The following is a 21119-nucleotide window of genomic DNA, read 5'->3' as shown; positions in this document are numbered from 1 at the left end:
GTGCCATGAGTCAAAGAGGCTTATTCTCCTGAATTTTATTTTCTGATGACCTTTGTTAAAATAGAGAAAACATGATCTTTGATTAGTTCCCCAATGGACATTTTTCTGCAGATAGATGCCTAATTTATCAGAGGAATTGACTCATTCAGATCTGATGATATGATAAATGCTTTCAATTCACTTCAGAATTGGGCTTATGTGTCTTTGCATTTTGGTCTGGAGTCATTGAAGATTCTATTATTGATGGTGTTTTTTATTTTTGTCCCTGTTTTACCATTTACCCTAATATGAAGTTATCATGTATTAAAGATTCTGTTTACCTCTATTCTCAGTTACATATTCCGGCTAAGCTGTACTCGTCTGGGTCAGTGGGCTATTGGGTATGTCACCGCTGATGGGAATATTCTCCAGACAATCCCTCACAACAAACCTCTTTTCCAAGCGCTGATTGACGGCTTCCGGGAAGGCTTGTGAGTACCTGCTGTTTGCCATCTGCCAGGGTCTGGGAACTGAGGGCTTGTCAGGCCCTATCATCAATGACTTTGATGGGTTCCTTATGCAGATGAAAATTCAGGAAATGTTTTAACAGATCATATTGTTGTGACCTTCAGGTTCTGTAGGACTTCTGTTTTTATTTAAGAGGAATTGGATGAAATTACTTTTTCTCTACTGCTTCACTTATTACTATGAGTAAACTTTATCTTTTTCCTTTTCCAAATGTTAACTTATTTTCAAGTCTGTTAGATTTAAAATGTTATCAGCTATTTCGCTAGCCACGCTAGAGTGATTAGGTGTTTGCTCCTGATGCCACCAGGCTCAGACCTTCCTCCTGACGTCACTTGGCTCAGCAGCATTTCTCCAGGCTTTGGGCTTTTGTACTGTGTGCTGATATTTATGGTTAAATTCTTATTTATTCCAGAATTGCTATTCCTTTGGGAATTTAAATAGATTATAACTTGGTAAGTACTGAAAGTACCAATGTTGACTAGGTATCAGAAAACTACTTGTATTTAAGGTAATTATGCATCATCTTCTACAGTAGCATTGGAGCTTCACCAAATGCCAGAGCAGTTTGATTCTAGAAGCTTCCTGGTAGATGATCTCAAGTGGCTTAATTTGTATCTTGTTACATTTCTTTTAAGTTGGTGTCTCTCAGTGTTAAAATCTGTAAACAAGGTGTTTACAGATTTTAGGTGTTTACAGTATTTTAGGTGTTTGGTCAAAAGTAAATGCAGTTTGGAGAGTCAACCCAGATGGCGGTGTAGGTAAACATGGTACTCACCTCCTCCCACAACCACATCAAAATTACAGCCAAACTACAGAACAACCATCTTTCAGAACTGCCTGAAATCTGACTGAATAAAAGTCCTACAGCTGGAGAATTAAAGAAGAAGCTACATTCAGACTGGTAGGAGGGGCGGAGACACGGAACAGGCTTGTCCGACACCTGTGTGTGGCTTTTTTTTTAATTGGGAGGGATATCTTGGCTGCAGAGGTCTCCTGTGAGGAGATAGGGGTCCAAGACCCATCAGACCAGGGTTCCAGAGTTGGGAAGAGAAGTCCCTATAACCTTGGGCTGTAAAAACCAGCAGGGGAAAAGTAAAAAACGAAAAAGAAAAAGAAAATAAAACCAACAGGGACTGTGACTGAGTGACGTGGAGGCTGTGGGAGACCCAGGCAGTTCCTCTTAAAGGGCCCACACAGGGACTTAACTGACTCACTCCCCCTCACTCCCCCTGAGCGCCAGCCCTAGGGCAGCAGCTTTTTTAAAATTTATTTTTTATTTTTAAAAAATGTATTTTTATTGATTTCAGAGAGGAAGGGAGAGGGAGAGAGAGATAGAAACATCAATGATGAGAGAGAATCATTGATCAGCCATGGGGCAACAGCTTGAAAGGATCCAGGGACGTATGGGAAGGAACTAAATTTTCTGGTATTAGGGCAAGAACTTGAAGGCAGCTTTCTACCAGACAAAAGGGCTGGCAGAGGTCATTGAACCTTTTCTGAGACCTCCCTGCCACATTGCTGACAGGCAGTCACCAGATATGAGTCTCCATCGACTTGGCCCACACTGTTCGTCCTGCCCTGGTGATTACCTGAGACCCAGACCCACCCAATTTGCAGCCTAACCCAAGCTGTTTGCAGTAGCTTTTTCATATGCATGGCCTGTCTTGGCTCAGGCTTCAGACTTTGCCTAAAATCTCTCAAACAAGCAGCAGGTGGCCTCAGTGTGCCCCATTACTCTTGATAAGTGACCACAGGCCTGGCAGCAGCCCCAGCCTGCCTTGGTTCACAGCTTGCCCTCTCCTGATACTTTCAAGTAGCAGCCATCTGCAGATTGCTCTGTAGCTCCTGCCGGGTGGTCCCAGGCAGTGGCAGACTTTGCACTTCCCGGGAGGCTCCAGAGCCAGTGCACCCCATGGACAGCTTCAGACCCTACCAGATTACAACTCTACACATCCACCAGCAACACACTCAAGAGGCAGACTCAGTGAGCACCATAGCTCCACTGAAGAAAGTCCTGCTCCATAGGGGTGTCTCCTGCACAGCTGCTCTTCCACTGTAGTCACAGCTGGTCCTCACAGCCAGTTGGCCTGGAGGTCAATTCCTCCTAGTGACGCCAACAGCAATGAAGGCTCAACTACAATGAGACTGTGCATACAGCCCACACAGGGTACCCCTAGAGTGCCCAGCTCAGGTGACTGAGGAGGCTGAGCCACTGGGCCTACAGGACACCTACTACATTAGGCCACTCTACCAACTCCAGGAGACATAGCAGCTCTACCTAATACATAGAAACAAACACAGGGAGGCAGCCAAAATGTGAAGACAAAGAAACATGTCACAAATGAAAGAATAGAAGAAATCTCCAGAAAAATGATGAAATGAAATGGAAGCCAACAAACTACTAGATACAGAGTTCAAAACAATGGTTATAAGGATGCTCAAAGTCTTACTGAGAACTTCAAGGAATTTAGTGAGAACAGCAAAGACATTAAAAAAAAAAGATTAGTCAGAAATTAAAGATACACTAACTGAAATGAAGAATAATTTACAGGAAGTCAACAGTAGAGTAGAAGATGCCAGGAATCAAATCAACGATTTGGAATATGAGGAAGCAAAAACACCAATCAGAACAGCATTTAAAAAAAGAATCCAACATTCCCATGATGGAGTGCCATCCTGGAAGGAGAAGAGAGGGAGCAAGAAATTGAAAACGTATTTGAAAAAATAATCAACAAACTTCCCCTACCTGGTGAAAGAAATAGACATACAAGTCCAGGAAGCTCAGACAGTCCCAAACAAGATGAGCCCAATGAGGCCCAAAAGAGAATTTAAAAGCAGCAAGAGAAAAGCAGTTAGTTACCTAAAGGAGTGCCAGCTGATTTCTGGCACCCGCTGGGAGTGGGCCTAAGCCATCAGTTGGACATCCCCCGAGGGCTCCCGGACTGCTAAAGGGCGCAGGCTGGACACCTCCCCACCCCCCACCCCCTCACGAGTGCATGAATGTCATGCACCGGGCCTCTAATAAATACATATCTATCAACAATTGAATCTAAAAATCAAAATAAATGAACAAGGAATCTAATGAACAAAATTAACTAATGCATAAAATAGAGGCATGGAAACATGGAACAGACTGATGAATCTCAGAGAGAAGGGGTAAGGGAAGGTGGGTAGAGATTAAACAAAAAAACTTATAAGCATACATGCATTACCCATGGTCACAGATAATAGGGTGGTGAAGGTCAGGGTGGTATGGGATCCAGGGGGAGGGGGAAAGACTAAGGGGGGGACATCTGTGATATTCTCAACAATAAAGATTTTTTTAAAAGCAAATGCAGTTTAAATTAAGAATTTATACTTTGTGGCCATCCATAGATCAAAATAGGGTTGGCAAACTGGCACATAGGCCAGCTATTTTGTGTCTAAGATACGTTTTAAAGTGTTGTTAAAAAAGAACATACACACACACAAAGAATATGTGACTTTATCGCTTGCAAAGCCTAAAATATTTACTGTCAGGCCTTACAGAAAAAGTTTGTCAACTCCTTGATTAAAAGGTGGGACCTGTGGCAACGTGCCCTGGAGAAAGGATAGCAGTTTTAGGAGAACACTGTTTTTGGAAGTGTTAGTAAGATTTATCCTTGCACTTTTTGCAAAGCGTCCCTTTGACAATGAGGGAATTCCTAAATGCCATCTGTTATGTTAGCGAGGGCTGACAAATCGACTTCAATGAAGTCACAGGCTGCTTTCTCCGCTCACAGCTATTTGTTTCCTGATGGGCGGAATCAGAATCCCGATCTGACAGGCTTGTGTGAACCAACGCCCCAAGACCACATCAAAGTGACCCAGGTGAGCTTTGTTGACATGATAACCATTTCACTAGAGTCGATTTTGTGTGGACTTAATGGAGCTGCCAGGAGAATGTATTAAGTGACTGAACACTTAAATTTTAAACTGTTGACTAGATTAGTGAATTTATGTTCCATGTGGTTTCTCTTTGAACCATGCAGCTTCAAGTAGTACCAAGACTAGGTAATTTCTGTGCTATGGGAGAACATTGACCACTGATGTGAAATTTTTGTTGTGATGGTGAAATTTTTGTACAAGCAAAATTTGTATAGACAGTAACGGTCTTTAATATTTTCGTTTTTAGCATTTATGGTTGCATTAATTCATTCAACAAATACCTGAAATAGGCTGAGTAACTTGTTTTTTATTTTTATTTTAATCAAAGGAACAATATGAATTATACTGTGAGATGGGCTCCACATTCCAACTGTGTAAAATATGTGCCGAGAATGATAAGGATGTGAAGATCGAGCCCTGTGGACACCTCATGTGCACTTCCTGTCTTACATCCTGGCAGGTATGGATCCAAATCATGCATTTTCTCAGTTGTGTAATCCTTCTGAAGAGTTGGGGATCGTATGTAAAGGATGGCTTGGTGTGTGGGGTAGAGGAACTTTTTCTTTCGTTTTTCAAATGTATTTCCTGGTGGGTGAATATTTTAAGTGCTTTCAGATGTGCCTGTCACCATCTCCTATTTCCTCTGCAGGAATCGGAAGGCCAGGGCTGTCCTTTTTGCCGATGTGAAATTAAAGGTACTGAGCCCATTGTGGTAGATCCATTTGATCCAAGAGGAAGTGGCAGCCTATTGAGGCAAGGAGCAGAGGGAGCTTCTTCCCCAAATTATGATGATGATGATGATGAACGAGCTGATGATTCTCTCTTTATGATGAAGGAATTAGCTGGTGCCAAGGTAAGTCTGCAATTTAAGAGCCGGTGGCAAACTCCACTGTGAGTTGCAATCTAAAGCTATGGAACACGTAATGGCATCCAAACTACGAGGAGCAATAATAACTAATATTTACTGAGCATCTGATGTCAGAGATGCCATGCTAAGCACTATGCTTATTTTAACTCATATAACCCAACAAGTAAGGACTATTATTATCCTCATATAACAGATGAAGAAACTGAGGCACAGAGATTAAGGAATTTGCTGAAGGTCACGCAGATAATAAGTTGAACCAGAATTTGTGGCCAGGCATTTTGGCTTCAAGGCCCATGTTCTTACTGTCTATATCCTAAATTTGGGCTTTACTCAGATATCTTGGTGGAAAAAATGAAGGGGAATAAAAGAATTGGACCCTGTTTTGCTACTGTGACTAGAATATATTGCTCTTGTCTTTTCTCTAATGGAGTCTTGTCATTACAACGTTAGGTTTGATGGGGAGAAAGATGTACTGTTAATAACAAAATAAGTGGCAACTAAAGTGATTGGAGGGTGATAGGAGGTACCATGTAGAATCTAACTGGAATTAAAACTAAATTGGGGAATATTCACCCTAAAATACCAGCTGAAGACTGGTGGAAGAGGCTTTATACAGGAAGGGCAGAAAACACCTTGAGACTGCTGGGAAGGACGGTCCTAGCCCAGCTCAAGAGTGCTGGCCAAGGGTGAGGAAGGTTCCCCTGGAGAGGAGAAAGACCTGGATCTCAGGCAAGGCCTCCCAGTCCGGACAGCCAGAGCTGGAACAGCTGCCCACGCAGCAACTAGCAGTGGGGCTTCTATCAGCTAGGGAGCTGAGCTGCCTGAAGACAAAGCCACAAGGGCTGGTGCACAGGATTTTCGTTCTAAGATGCTCACCTAGGTTTCTGTGGAGAAATGGTGGTGCGGACTGGAGTTGCCTGAAGAGACGGATAGAAGGAGTTGGGGAGAGTTGTGACGAGGGCGCTATTGGGATACCTGTGTTGAGCCACCCCCCCACTGCAATATCACAGTAGCCGTTTTTCTGGAAAGGCCCAAGTCCCTCCCAACATCAGAAGCCTGGGGAAAGGCAAATACCGCCCCCCCCCCCCCCCCCCGGGATGCGGCTCCCTGCCCTGAGGAATCCATCATGCTCCACCTTGCATCTGACGCCTGCTAAGGGGGAAGCAGCTCGGGGGCAGCAGTCTCAGAGAGCTTCAGGACTGGATTTGAGGTGGGAATATTCCTCCCACATTCATAGGAACCTGCCTGGCGCTTCCCTCATACAGGAGAGCTGATAGAAACTGCTGGCTTCTGGCATACTACACTGGCCTGCCTAAGAGGGACACTGCCCTGCGGAGGACGGGGAAATAGTGCAAGAACACATTCACAATCTTCCCTGAGTTCTGAACATTTGCTGACCTGTTTAGGGCCCTGTGCTGCCAACAAACAAACCAGCTTAGGAGCTCAGCTTGACACCTGCAGTGGACAGTCAAGCCCAGTGGAGGCAGCCACAAGCTGTGGATTGCTTGAAGCTTTGAACAGGGTGTTGAAAGCCAAACTTGTACAGCTTCTGACATTGGCTAGCACAAAAGTACCTCCCAGGAGACCCCAAATGAGCATGCAGAGTGGTTAGCCACAGACAACATAGAGCAGAACCAAAGGGAAAGCCTATCAGGCCCTAAAATCTGCTGAGAAGAACTTCACTTACTTAGTAATATTGTTGCTTTGTTTTGTTTTTTTCTTCTATTGCTTTGGTATTGTTATTTTTTTCTCATTTCTCACTTGTTTCTTTCATATCTTTTATTTGCCTTTCCTTCTCTTACTCTGTTTATTTCTTTTTTTTTTTACCTCTCCATATCTCTTTCTTTTCCTTTTTATCATTTTCCTTTATCTGTTCTTTATTCTAATTATTTTCTCTCCTTTCTTTCCTTTCAGATTATTTTTTCATTCCAATTTCTCTTCTAGTATTATTTTAGTTTTATTGATTACTAGAGGCCTGATGCACAAAATTCGTGCAAGGGGCTCAGCCCTCCCAGCTGCGGGGCTTCCTCCAGCTTCATCCAGAAGGTCATCCGGAAGGTTGTTCGGCTGTCTGTTCTAATTAGCATATTATGCTTTTATTATTATTACTAGTGGCCTGGTGCATGAAATTCGTGCATGGGGGTGTGTGTCCCTCAGCCCAGCCTGCACCCTCTCCAACCTGGGACCCCTTGGGGTATGTCCGACTGCCGGTTTAGGCCCAATCCCTGGGATTGGGACTAAACTGGCAGTCGGACATCCCTCTTGCAATCCAGGACCACTGGCTCCTAACCACTCTGCCTGCTGGCCTGCTTTCCCCAACTGCCCCCCACCGCCGGCCTGCTTGCCCCCAACTGCCCCCCTTGCCAGCCTGATCGCCCCCAACTGCCCCCCCTTGCTGGCCTGCTCACCCCCAACTGCCCCCCTGTGCTGGCCTGCTCGCCCCCAACTGCTCCCCCTGCCGGCCTGATCGCCCCCAACTGCCCTCCACTGCTGGCCTGCTTGGCCCCAACTGCCCTCCCCTCCTGGCCTGACAGCCCCTAACTGCCTCTGCCTTGGACCTGCCACCATGGCTTTGTCCAGAAGGACATCCAAAAGGTCTCCTTGTCTAATTAGCATATTACCCTTTTATTAGTATAGATTATAGATTATTATTATTTCTTTTTCACTTATTCTTGTTCTTTTTCTTAATTTTCTTTTCTTTTGAGGTTGTTTTTGCTGTTGTTGTCAGGTTCGTTTGTATGGTTTTGTTTTATTTCCTGTTTTGTTTTGTCCTATACAACAGCTTGCATGACATGGTGTGGGTGGAGCCTCAGAGCCAGCTTGAGAGGAGATCCCACCCACAAACTGGACAATAGCAGTCAAAACCCTATTGCAATAGTAGAGCCCAAATACCCCACAAAAGGGTCACTCCTAGAGCATCCAGCTCAGGAGTTCAAGGAGACTACACCACAGGGTTCCACAGGATATTTACTACAAAAAGACCACCTCACAAAGACTGGGAGTCATAGCTAGTATATTTAATACATAGAAACAAACACAAAGAGACAACTAAAATAAAGAAACAGGCCACTACCGGGGCCTGAGCAGGCCTGGCAGAGCCCGAGCGCGGCCCGGCCCACAGTGCGGGGCCCCGAGCGCGGTGAAGAGATTGTTTTCTGAAGGCTGCGTTGGAAGCTGTGACAGAGCAGAGAGCCTGTGTGAAGCCGATGGGGAGGCTTTCTGAGTAACATGGCCCTTCGCCATTAGCCTTGCCATGACCACATTTTTCACCAGCATCCCCCCCTGGATTCAAGATGCAAAGCAGGAGGAGGAAGTGGGCTGGAAAATAGTTCCCAGGCCTCAGGGCCGGGAGGCGGAGAGTCAAGTGAAGTGCCAATGTGAAATCTCGGGGACACCCTTCTCAAATGGGGAGAAGCTGAGGCCTCACAGCCTTCCCCATCCAGAGCAGAGACCATATAGCTGCCCTCAGCTGCACTGTGGGAAGTCTTTTGCCTCCAAGTATAAGCTGTATAGGCACATGGCTACCCACTCAGCCCAAAAACCACACCAGTGCATGTACTGTGATAAGATGTTTTACTGCAAGGACCATCTCCGGAACCACCTGCAGACCTACGACCCCAACAAAGAGGCTCTTCACTGTTCCGAGTGCTGTAAGAATTACAATACAAAGCTGGACTACCAGCGCCATCTGGCCATGCATGCTGCTAGCAACGGTGACCTCAGCTGTAAGGTGTGCCTGTAGACCTTTGAGAGTACCCAGGCCCTGCTAGAGCACCTGAAGGCCCACTCACCCCGGGTAGCAGGGGGTGCCAAGGAAAAGAAGCACCCCTGTGACCACTGTGACCGGCGCTTCTATACTCGTAAGGATGTGCGGAGGCACCTAGTGGTGCACACAGGCCGAAAGGACTTCCTATGCCAGTACTGTGCCCAGCGGTTTGGCCGCAAGGACCACCTGACACGGCATGTCAAGAAGAGCCACTCGCAGGAGCTGCTCAAAATTAAGACAGAGCCAGTGGACATGTTAGGCCTACTCAGCTGCAGCTCCACAGTCAGTGTGAAGGAAGAGCTAAGCCCTGTGCTGTGCATGGCCTCTCAGGACATGATGGGGGCCAAGGCCTTCCCTAGTATGTTACCCATGGGCATGTATGGCGCCCACATCCCTACCATGCCCAGTGCAGGCATGCCACACTCCCTGGTGCACAACACACTGCCCATGGGTATGAGCTATCTCTGGAATCTTCACCTATCTCTTCTCCAGCTCAGCTTCCTCCAAAATACTAGCTTGGATCTACCTCATACTTGCCCGACAAATTGCCCAAAATGGAGGTGGATAGTTTTATGGCGAAACTTCCTGGAAGCCTATCTCTTTCATCTGCAGAACCCTAGCCCGCCTCACCTCAGCCGGCGGCAGCTGCGGCCCTCCTAGATGAAGCACTGCTCACCAAGAGCCCCGCCAACCGCTCTGAGGCCCTCTGCGCTGCTAATGTGGACTTCTCCCACTTACTGGGCTTCCTTCCACTCAACCTGCCCTCATGTAACCCTCCTGGGGCCACAGGAGGCCTGGTCATGGGCTACTCCCAGGCTGAGGCACAGCCCCTGCTCACCACATTGCAAGCTCAGCCTCAAGATTCCCCAGGAACTGGGGGACCTCTGAACTTAGGGCCTCTGCACTCCTTGCCTCCTGTTTTCACCTCTGGCCTGAGCACCACCACCCTGCCTCGTTTCCACCAGGCATTCCAGTAGCCCCCAAGGAGGCCCTCAGTTCAGTCTTGAACTCTGTCAGGGTGCTTCAGTACCCATCCTATCTGCATCCCTCATAACGGCAGCTGAGCTTTCAGAGCTGGGTTCAAACAGAAAAAAATCCAGTATCTGTATGGAGCACTTGGTTCGGGGGCTCAGGCTTCAGGATCAGTTCCAAGAGGAGCTTTGAGCCCCAACCCCATGAAAAGATCACATACTATAGGACTTCAGGTATTTTTACTTTTATTTTTTTATCTGAATCGGGAGCTATACTTAGTCCTCTCATCTCCAAAGTGTCAGAACCTCATTCTCTTTGGAGAAAGGATGACCTGTTGGTGACACAGAGGGTTTCACTTTGGATGACCTCGAGAAAAATAGCCGAATAAGCCCGCCTTCTGGTCCCAACCTGCAGACCCACACAGTTGGTCAGGCCCTAATGGCAGAGGGTCACTTGGCTCCATCATCTGCTTCCAACCAGCGGGCAGGAGAGAAGGTCTCTATTCTTCCCCATCATCCCATCCCTCCTGTACCAGCACCTCCATTTTCAGTCAGTGTTGTCCAGCAACAGTACTGTTTACACAGTCGCTTCAGACACACCATTTCGCCTCCCTTGCCGAGCTGTTATCCTGAGAATGATTGCAGTGAACATTGGAAGGAAGGAAGGAAGGAAGGGAGGAAGGAAGGAAGGAAGGAAGGAAGGAAGGAAGGAAGGAAGGAAGGAAGGAAAGAAAAAGAAACTACCCTCAAATGAAAGAAAAGGAGAAATCTCCAGAAAAAGACTGAACTGAGATGGAGGTAAGCAATTTATCAGAGTTCAGAGTAATGGCTATAACAGTGCTCAAGAACCTTAACAGAACTACAAGGAATTTAATGGGAACTATAAGGAAATTAGTGGGAACTACATCAGCATGAAAAGAACATAGAAACCATGAATAAGAACAAGTCAGAAATGAATACTAAATCTGACAACTAAATCTGTCATACACATATGACACTGAAAGAAATTAAAAGCAGGCTTGATGAAGCAGAGGGTAGAATCAGTGATTTGGAAGAGAAGATAGGAAAAAGCAATTAGAGCAGCAAAAAGAAAAACACTTAAAAGGCCTGAGGAGAGTTTAAGGGAACTTTATGACACTGTGAAATGGAACAACATCTGCATCATAGTGGTACCAGGAGAAGAATGTGAACAAGGGATGGAGAAATTGAAGAAATAATGACAGAGCCCTGGCCAGTGTGGCTCAATGATTAGAACATTGGCCCGCACACTGAAGGGTCATGGGTTCAAATCCCGATCAAGAGCATATACCAGAGTTGCAGGTTCTATCCTAGTTCCTAATCGGGGCATGTGTGGGAGACAACCATTAGATGTTTCTCTCATCATCCCTCTCTCACTGTTTCTATCTCCATCCCTCCCTCACTCCCTCCCTTCCAATCTATCTAAAATCAAAAGAAAAGTATGCTTGGGTGAGGATTAATAACCACCACAACAATGCTATATAATAAAAGAGAAACATGTAAATTGACTGTACCTCCGCTATGCTAACCAGCCAATCAGGAGGGAGTATGCAAATTAACACGACAAAGATGGTGGGTTAATTTGCATATGCAGGCCGTTCCTAGCCTGTAGACCCTGAGTGCGTAGGCCCTGAGTGGCCAGGGTCCCAGAATGCCCCTGGCCACTCTGGGCCTGCAGGCTCCATATGGATGTTCCCGCAGCAGCCCAGGTCTGCATGCCCCCCAGCCCAGCGCCCACAACGCGGGGCTGCAGGCCTGGGGGGCATGCCCCCCAGGCTGTGGGGACACGCCCCTAGCCCAGTGGACACAATGCAGGGGGTCCTCTGCGCATGAGCTGCAGAGGAAACAACCTTTTCTTTTTTAAAAAAATACATTTTATTGATTTTTTACAGAGAAGAGAGGAGAGGGATAGACAGTCTGAAACATCAGTGAGAGAGAAACATCGATCAGCTGCCTTCTGCACACTCCCCAGCCAAGGTACATGCCCTTAACAGGAATCAAACCTGGGACCCTTCAGTCTGCAGGCCGATGCTCTATCCACTGAGCCAAACCAGTTTGAGTGTAAACACCTTTTCTGACCGCTCATTGGCTAAGCTCCCTGTACGCTGCCACTTGCAGTGTTCTTTGTAACTTGGGTTATAAGAATCCAAGAAGGTGATCTAGGGTTTTTCCACCACACTCCTGGAGGAAAAAATGAAGGTCTGCTGCTGGAGGGGCTAAGAAATGTCATATCCTTCCCTAGCCAGTTTAGCTTAGTGGAAAGCCTCAGCCTGCCAACTGCAGGGTCCAGGTTTGATTCTGATCAACGGCATGTACCTAGGTTACAGGCTTCTCCCTGGCCGGGGTCCAGGTCAGGGCTCATGCAGGAAGCAACCAATCGAAGTGTCCCTCTCACATTGATGTTTCTCTCTGTCTCTCCCTCTCTCTTCCACACTCTCTAAAAATCAATGGAAACATATCCTCAGGTGAGGATGAAAAAAAGAAAGAAAGAAAGAAATGTCATATCCTATGAAAGACAAATCTTGAAAATGCCTAAAGAAATTTGTCATTTTTTCATGGTGAAGGGACTGGAATCTGTGTTGATGAAAACACCTTGGTGGCTGCGGTGGCTAGCAGTGGCTGCAGCAGCAGGGTGATGGGGCTGGTGCCTTCCCCTGATCAGCCCAGTTGCCTCCCACAGAGGGAGGACAGACTGTGGCTTAGGCCCGCTCCCCCAGGGAGCGGTCCTAAGCCATCAGTAGGACATCCCCTGAGGGCTCCCAGTCTGTGAGAGGGGGCAGGCTGGGCTGAGGGACCCTCCCCCAGTGCACAAATTTCGTGCACCTGGTCCCTAGTAAGAATAACAATAGAAAACGTTCATAACCTGGTGAAGGAAAAAGTCACACAAATCCAGGAAGCACAGTGAGTCCCAATGAAGATGAACACAAAGACACTCACACTAAGACACATTATAATTAAAATAGCAAACGTTAAAGACAAATAGAAAATCTTAAGGGCAGCAAGAGAGCAACAGTTGCCTACAAGGAAGCTCCCATAAGGCTGTCAGATGATTTCTCAACAGAAACTCTACAGGCCAGAAGGGACTGGCATGAAGTATTCAAAGTAATGAAAAGCAAGGGATCCAAGACTACTCTATCCAGCAAGGCTATCATTCAGAATTGAAGATGAAATAAAGAATTTCCCAACAAAAAAGGCTAAAGGAGCTTATTACCACCCTACCAGCACTGAAAGAAATGCTAAAGGGACTGTAGTAAAAAGAAGAAGAAATAGAGAGAAAGAGAGGAATATAGACATAAAGAATAAAGATGACAATAAATAAGTACCTATCACTAATAATTTTAAGTGTAAATGAATTAAATGCTCCAAAAGACATAGGGTAGCTGAATGGATAAGACAACATGACCCATATACTGTGTATGCTATCTACAAGAGACCCACCTTAGAACAGAAGAAAGTAAAGGGATGGAAAAAAAATTTTCATGCAAATGGAAATGGAAAAAAATGTGGGGGGTAATATTACTCATATCTGACAAAATATACTTGAAAATAAAGGCCATAAGAAGAGATAGAAAAGGTTACTATATAATACTAAAGGGATTGTTCCAATAAGAAGATATAACCCTGGTAAACATATATGCACCCAATACAGGAGGAATCTAACTATATTAAAAAACTCGTGGAGGTCCTGGCCAGTTGCTCAGTGGTTAGAATGTTGGCCTGTGGACTGAAGGGTCGAGGGATCGATTCCCAGCCAAGGGCACATATCTGAGTTGCAGGTTTGATTCCTGGCCCCTGTTGGGGTGTGAGCAACTAATTGATGTGTTTCTCTCTGTTTGATATTTCTCTCTTTGCCCCTCTTCTCCCTCCCTTCCATTCTTTCTAAAAAGAATCAATGGAGCCCAGTAGTTGAACATTTTGACCTATGACCCAGGAGGTCACAGTTCAAGTCCCAGACAGGTTACGTGCCTGGATTGCAGGCTTAATCCCTGGTAGGGGGCATGCAGGAGGTGTCCGATAAATGATTCTCTCTCATCGTTGATGTTTCTATCTCCATTCCTTTCTGAAATTAATAAAAATACACTTAAAAATAAAAAGTCAATGAAAAACATATCCTCAGGTGAGGATTAAAAAAGCAACAACACACTCCTGGAGGACCTGAAAGGAGAGATAATGATCAGCAGTGTACTTATAGTGGGGGCTTTAACACCCACTGACATCAATGAATAGGTCTTCCAGACAAAAATCAACAAGGAAACAGTGACCTTAAAGCACACACTAGATTAGATGGATGTAATTGACATTTACTGAACATTATATCCCCAAACTGCAGAATATACATTCTTCTCAAGTGCACAGGGAACATTCTCAAAGATAGACATGTTAGGACACAAAACAAGCATTTACAAGTTCAGGGAGGTAGAAATCATATCAATCATCTTCTTGGATCATAACAGTATGAAACTAGAAATCAACTACAGTAAAAAAAAAACACCCTGAAAAATATTCAGACACATGGGTGCTAGCTAAATAGCATGTTATTAAACAATGACTGGACTACCAATAAGATCAAAGAAGAAATATAAATTTCCTGGAAACAAATGAAAACAAACACAAAATCTATAGGTCACAAAGAAAGTAGTCCTGTGAAGGAAATTTATAGCATTATAGGTATACCTCAAGAAATAATAAACTCAAATAAATGATCCCCTGCAACTAAAAGAATTAGAAATAGAACAAGAAAAGCCTAGAGGAAGAGGAAATAAGGAAATAATAAAGATCAGAGAGGATATAAAAGGCATAGAGACTAAAAAATAAATACAAAAGATCAAGGAAACCAAGAGCTGGTACCTGGAAAAGATAAACAAGATTGATGAACCATTAGCCAGACTCATCAAGAAAGAGAGGACCCAAATAAAATGAGAAATAAAGAGGTGAAGTAACAGCTGACACCATAAAAATACAAGAGAATTTTGAGAAAATACTATGAACATCTATATGCGAACAAACTGTACAACCTGGGCAAAATGGACAAATACCTAGAAACACAATCTTCCAAAACTCAATCAGGAGGAATCAGGAAACCTGAATGGGCTGTTAGCAACTAATGAAATTGAAACAATAATAAAAAAAAAACTTCCAGAAAACAAAAGGCCTCGACCAGATAGATGTACAGGTGAGTTTTACCAAACATTCAATTAAGAACTAACACCTATCCTCCCCAAACTATTACAAAAAAATTGAAGAGGAAGGAACACTTCCAAGCTTATTTTACGAGGTCAGCATTATCTAATTCCAAGGCCAGATAAAGACACTACAAAGAAAGAGAATTACAGGCCAATATCCCTGATGAACATAGATGCTAAAAGCCTCAACAAAATATTAGCAAATTGGATCCAGCAAGACATTGAAACGATCATATACCATGACAATGTGGGATTTATTCTGGGAATGCAAGGCTGGTACAGTATCAGCAAATCAATAAATGTAATTCATCCCAAGCAAAATGAAAGATAAAAATCACAGGATCATACCAATAGATGCAGAAAAGACATTCAACGAAGTCCAGTGCCCATTTTTGATAAAAACTTAGCAGAGTGCCCTGTCTTGTTTGGCTCAGTGGATAGAGCGTCGGCCTGCGGATTGAAGGGTCCCAGGTTCGATTCTGGTCAAGGGCATGTACCTTGGCTGCGGGCACATCCCCAGTAGGGGGTGTGCAGAAGGCAGCTGATCGATGTTCCTCTCTCATTGATGTTTCTAACTCTCTATCCCTCTCCCTTCCTCTCTGTAAAAAAATCAATAAAATATATATTTAAAAAAAAAAAACTCAGCAGAGTGGGAATAGAGGGATCATACCTCAACATAATAAAGGCCACATATGACAAACCTACAGCTAACATCACACTCAATGGGCAAAAACTAAAACCATTTCCTATAAGAACAGGAACAAGACAAGATGTCTGCTTTCACCACTCTTATTCAGCATAGTACTGGAAGTCAGAGAGGAAGAAAAAAAATAAAAAGGCACCCAAATTGGAAAGGAGGAAGTAAAACTGTCATTATTGGCAGATTATATGGTACTAGAGGCCTGGTGCACGAATTTGTGCATGGGTGGAGTCCGGCCAGCCCGCCTCGATGGGGGCCGATCGGGGCCGGGCCGGTTGGGGGAAGGGGCCTGGGGAGGTTGGCCACCCTGCCCTGCCCCCAATTGAGATTGGGCGGGGGGAGACCTGATCAGGGGCAGGGCTGGCCAGGGGGAGGGGCCACACGTTGTTGGAGCCCGATTGGGCCGGTTGGCTACTGCAGTGTGTGTCATAGCGACCGGTCGTTCCAGTTGCTTGGCTTTTATATATATACTAGAGGCCCGGTGCACGAAATTCGTGCACGGGGGTGTGTGTCCCTCAGCCCAGCCTGCACCCTCTCCAATCTGGGACCCCTCGAGGGATGTCCAACTGCCTGTTTAGGCTCTATCCAGCTAGGATTGGGCCTAAACGGATGTTGGACATCCCTCTCACAATCCAGGACTGCTGGCTCCCAACTGCTCGCCTGCATACCTTCCTGATTGCCCCTAACTGCTTCTGCCTGCCAGCCTGATCACCCCCTAACCACTCCCCTGACAGCCTTATTGATGCCTAACTGCTCCCCTGCCAGCCTGTTTGCCCCTAACTGCCCTCCCCTGCAGGCCTGGTCACCCCTAACTGCTCTCCCCTGCAGGCCTGATCGCCCACAACTGCCCTCCCTTGCAGGCCTGGTCCCTCCCAACTGCCCTCCCCTGCTGGCCATCTTGTGGTGGCCATCTTATGTCCACATGGGGGCAGGATCTTTGACCACATGGGGGCAGCCATCTTGTGTGTTGGAGTGATGGTCAATCTGCATATTACTCTTTTATTAGATAGGATAGAGGCCTGGTGCACGGGTGGGGGCCAGCCGGTTTGCCCTGAAGGGTGTCCCGGATCAGGGTGGGGGTTCCCTTGGGGCATGGGGCGGCCTGGTCGAGGGGCCTGTGGTGGTTTGCAGGCCGGCCACGCCCCCCTGGTGACCCAAGCGGAGACCCTGGTATCTGGGGTTTATTTATCTTCTACAATTGAAACTTTGTAGCCTGGAGCGGAGCCAAGCCTTCTGCTCCTCCGTGGCGGCAGCCATTTTTGGGGGGATTTATGTATCTTCTATAATTGAAACTTTGTAGCCTTAAGCGAGGCCTGGGCCGGCCAGGGTGTGTGGAAAGCTTGGCTTCCTCCATTGCCCAGGGCAACCCTAGCTTCCTGCTCTTTCCAGCTCCGTGACTGCCGCCATTTCTGTTTGGGTTTATGTATCTTCTATCATTGAAACTTTGTAGCCTTGAGTGGAGGTCTAGGCCGGCAAGGGCAGGCGGAAAGCTTGGCTTCCTCCATTGCCGGGGAAACCCAAGCCTCCTTCCTGCTCTCTGTGGCCGTAGCCATCTTGGTTGGGTTTATTTGCATATTTGCTCCTGATTGGCTGGTGGGCGTGGCTGGTGGGTGTAGCAGAGTGATGGTTAATTTGCATATTACTCTTTTATTAGATAGGATATTGTGCATAGAAAATCCAAAAGACTCTGCCAAACAACTAACACATTTAATAAATGAATCTGGCAAAGTTGCAGGAAACAAAATTAACATCCAGAAATCAGTGGCATTTTTATACACCAAAAATGAACTCTCAGAAAGAGAAACTAAATGAACAATCTCATTTATCACCTCAGGAAAGAAAAAAAAAGATACTTAGGAATAAACTTAACTAAGGAGGTAAAAGACCTGTACTCAGAAAACTATGGTGAATTGAAGATAGAAATAGAGGAAGACACCCTAGCTGGTTTGGCTCAGTGGATAGAGCGTCAGCCTGTAGACTGAAGGGTCCTGGGTTCGATTCCAGTCAAGGGCACATACCTTGGTTGCAGGCTCCAGGCCCTGGTCGGGGGCATGCAGGAGGCAACCAATCAATGTGTCTCTCTCACAGTGGTGTTTCTCTCTGTCTTTCCCTCTCCCTTCTACTCTCTCTAAAAGTCAATGGAAAAAATATCCTTGGGTGAGGATTATAAATCCTATCTAATAAAGAGGGAATATGCAAATTGACCGTCATACTGTAACAAGGTGGCTGCGCCCACAGCGGAGGCAGGGATTCCTTAACACAAGATGGCTGTGCCCATAGCAGAGGCCGAGTTCCCGTAATGAGCCTTAATGAGCAATCAACAGGGACCTGAGGCTGCGTGGTGCTGGGCTGGGGCAGGGGACCTGAGGCTGTGCGCCCCGCCTGGTAGGGCTTGACAGGGGGCCTCAGGCCGTGCCCCCTGCCCAGCAGAGCTTGATGGGGGCCTCAGGCCACCCCCCCACACCTGGCAGGGCTTGACGGGGGACCTCAGGCCGCGCCCCCTGCCCCAGCGCCAGGCCGGGGGACCTGAGGCCATGCCCCCTGCCCGTGGGGCTTGATGGGGACCTCAAGGTATTCCCCCTGCCCTGGCCCAGGCCGGAGGACCTCAGGCCATGCACGCTGCTCTGGTGCTGGGCCAGGGGACCTGAGGCTGTGCCCCCCACCCGGCGGGGCTTGATGGGGGTGGGGTCGGGTCTGGGTCTAGCCCAGGCATGGGCAAACTTTTTGACTCGAGGGCCACAATGGGTTCTTAAACTGGACCGGAGGGCCGGAACAAAAGCATGGATGGAGTGTTTGTGTGAACTAATATAAATTCAAAGTAAACATCATTACATAAAAGGGTACGGTCTTTTTTATTTTTTATTTCAATAGTTTTATTCATTTCAAACATTTTAACAAGAAGAATGTAAACACTAATTATTATAATTTGAAACTTCAAAAAATGGAGGAATCATAACACAATAACATACCTTATATTGAAGATGGCAAAGGCAAAATAAAATTGCCTAACAAAGGAAAGGTACAAAAGCCTTTCAAATTAAACTTAAATATAATAAAATAATTTAAAACTAAAACAAATAGAAAAGAACAAAATGTGTAAACAGTAAATTACACATTTTTTTAATATATATATTTTATTGATTTTTTACAGAGAGGAAGGAAGAGGGATAGAGAGTTAGAAACATCGATGAGAGAGAAACATCAATCAGCTGCCTCTTGCACACCTCCTATTGGGGATGTGCCCGCAACCAAGTTACGTGCCCTTGACCGGAATCGAACCTGGGACCTTTCAGTCCGCAGGCTGACGCTCTATCCACTGAGCCAAACCGGTTTTGGCTACACATTTTCTTTAGTGCAACTTCCAAATTATGCCCGGGACGTAGATGTAGATGGCAATGTAGACTGGGTTGAAAGGTTTTTGGTCTTTAAAACATCAACTTCAGTGGGAACAGTGTTGTTGGTCTCCTTTTTAGCTAATGCTCTGATACTGTGCTCTCCAGGGGCGTGTCTCCCTACATCACCACGATAATGTGTCTACGCATTCCCAGGGTGATGTTGGGGGACGCGTCCGCGGGCATTACAAGGAGCCTCTGGAAGATTGAGAGGTTGTTCCTTCTACTGAATGGGCTGATATAAATCTGCCCACTCAGAAGAAGGAGCTGCAGCCGTGTTTCCCGACGTTGCCATGTTAACACTGCTGCTGGTGAAGGAGCGGAGGGGAGAGCAAGAGAACCCTCCGCTCTTTCGGCTCCGCGGGCCGGATAGAACAGCCGAACGGGCCGGATCTGGCCCGCAGGCCGTAGTTTGCCCACGGCTGGTCTAGCCCATGTGGTGGGGCCAGCTGAGTCTGGATCTCACGCGATTTCGAGGCGCACGTGGGTGGGTGGGGACTTGACATTGGTTCCTGTGGTGCGCCCCAGACTCTGACAGGAGGAAGATTTTCATATACATTTTACTAATTTTCTTTCATCTCTGACACTTCTATTATAGAGAAAGGGCAAATAGCAATATTAAAATATTTCCTCTAATTAATTCCCTTTTAATGTACACAAATTTTGTACAAAAAGAAATAGAGGAAGATACTAACCAGTGGAAGTATATATCGTGTTCATGGCTTGGAAGAATTAACATAATTAAAATGTCCAAAGCAACCTATTGATTCAGTGTAATCCCTCTTAAAATACCATCGGCATATTTCACAGGTCTAGAGCAAATATTCCAAAAACGTATGGAACCAAAAAAGACTCCAAATAGCCTTAGCAATTTTGAGAAAGAAGAACAAAGTTGGAGGGATCACAATACTGGATATCAAATTATACTACAAAGGCATTTTAATCAAAGCATCCTGGTACTGGCACAAGAACATGTATATAGATCAACGGAACAGAACAGAAAGCCCAGAAATCAACACTTGCTTTTATCCTGAATTAATATTTGACAAAGGCGGCAAGAGCATACACTGGAGTAAAGATAGCCTCTTCAATAAATGGTGTTGGGAAAATTGGACAGATACATTGAAAAAAATGAAGCTAGACCACCAACTTACACCATACACAAGAATAAACTCAAAATGAACAAAAGATTAAATGTAAGCTGTGAAACCATAAAACATCTACAAGAAAATAGGCAGTAAATTGTCAGACATCTCACGTAGCAGAATTTTTACTGATACATCTCCTAGGGCAAGAGAAACAAATAAACAAATGGGACTGTATCAAACTAAAAAGCTGCGCGGCAAAAGAAACCAGCCTCAAAATGCAAAGGGCACCCACTGCGTGGGAGGACATATTTGCCAATGACGCATCTCATAGGGGCTAATTTCCAAAATGTATAAAGACTCATACAACTTAGCAAAAGGAAGACAAACTATACAGTTAAAACAATGGGCACAGGACCTGAATAGACACTTTTCCAAAGAGGACATACAGACCTGTTTGGTGGTGCTCAGTGGTTGAGCCAGGGGGTCACGGTGCAATTCCTGGTCAGGCCACATGCCCGGGTTTCAGGTTAGATCCCCAGTAGGAGCGTGCAAGAGGCAGCTGACTGATGATTCTCTCTCATCATTGATGTTTCTCTCTCTCTCTCCCTTTCCCTACCTCACTGAAGTCAATAAAAACATACAAAAACATAGGCAGAGAGGGCCCTTCAAACGGGGAAACAATTTGAACAAAGTGAGGAAGTGGGAATTCCAGAATAAAGA

General features: G+C 45.7%; 1 protein-coding gene and 1 pseudogene across 2 annotated transcripts in view; both read left to right on the top strand.

Annotated features, from left to right (window-relative positions):
* CBL (Cbl proto-oncogene) overlaps positions 1–21119 on the top strand; it is a 122837-nt gene that overhangs the window by 73894 nt on the left and 27824 nt on the right. Inside the window, exons 6-9 of the mRNA XM_080642159.1 lie at positions 333–470; positions 4269–4356; positions 4742–4873; positions 5063–5266. Coding sequence (XP_080498285.1) covers positions 333–470; positions 4269–4356; positions 4742–4873; positions 5063–5266 — 562 coding nt within the window. The remainder of the gene's footprint in view (positions 1–332; positions 471–4268; positions 4357–4741; positions 4874–5062; positions 5267–21119) is intronic.
* Positions 8535–10024, top strand: LOC308234465 (zinc finger protein PLAGL2-like; annotated as a pseudogene). The gene has a single exon. The product of its transcript is annotated as a zinc finger protein PLAGL2-like (transcript).

This window comes from Plecotus auritus (genome assembly GCF_963455305.1).
Source record: "Plecotus auritus genome assembly, chromosome: 9".
NCBI lineage: Eukaryota > Metazoa > Chordata > Mammalia > Chiroptera > Vespertilionidae > Plecotus > Plecotus auritus.
This window is presented reverse-complemented; position numbering and strand designations above follow the sequence as displayed.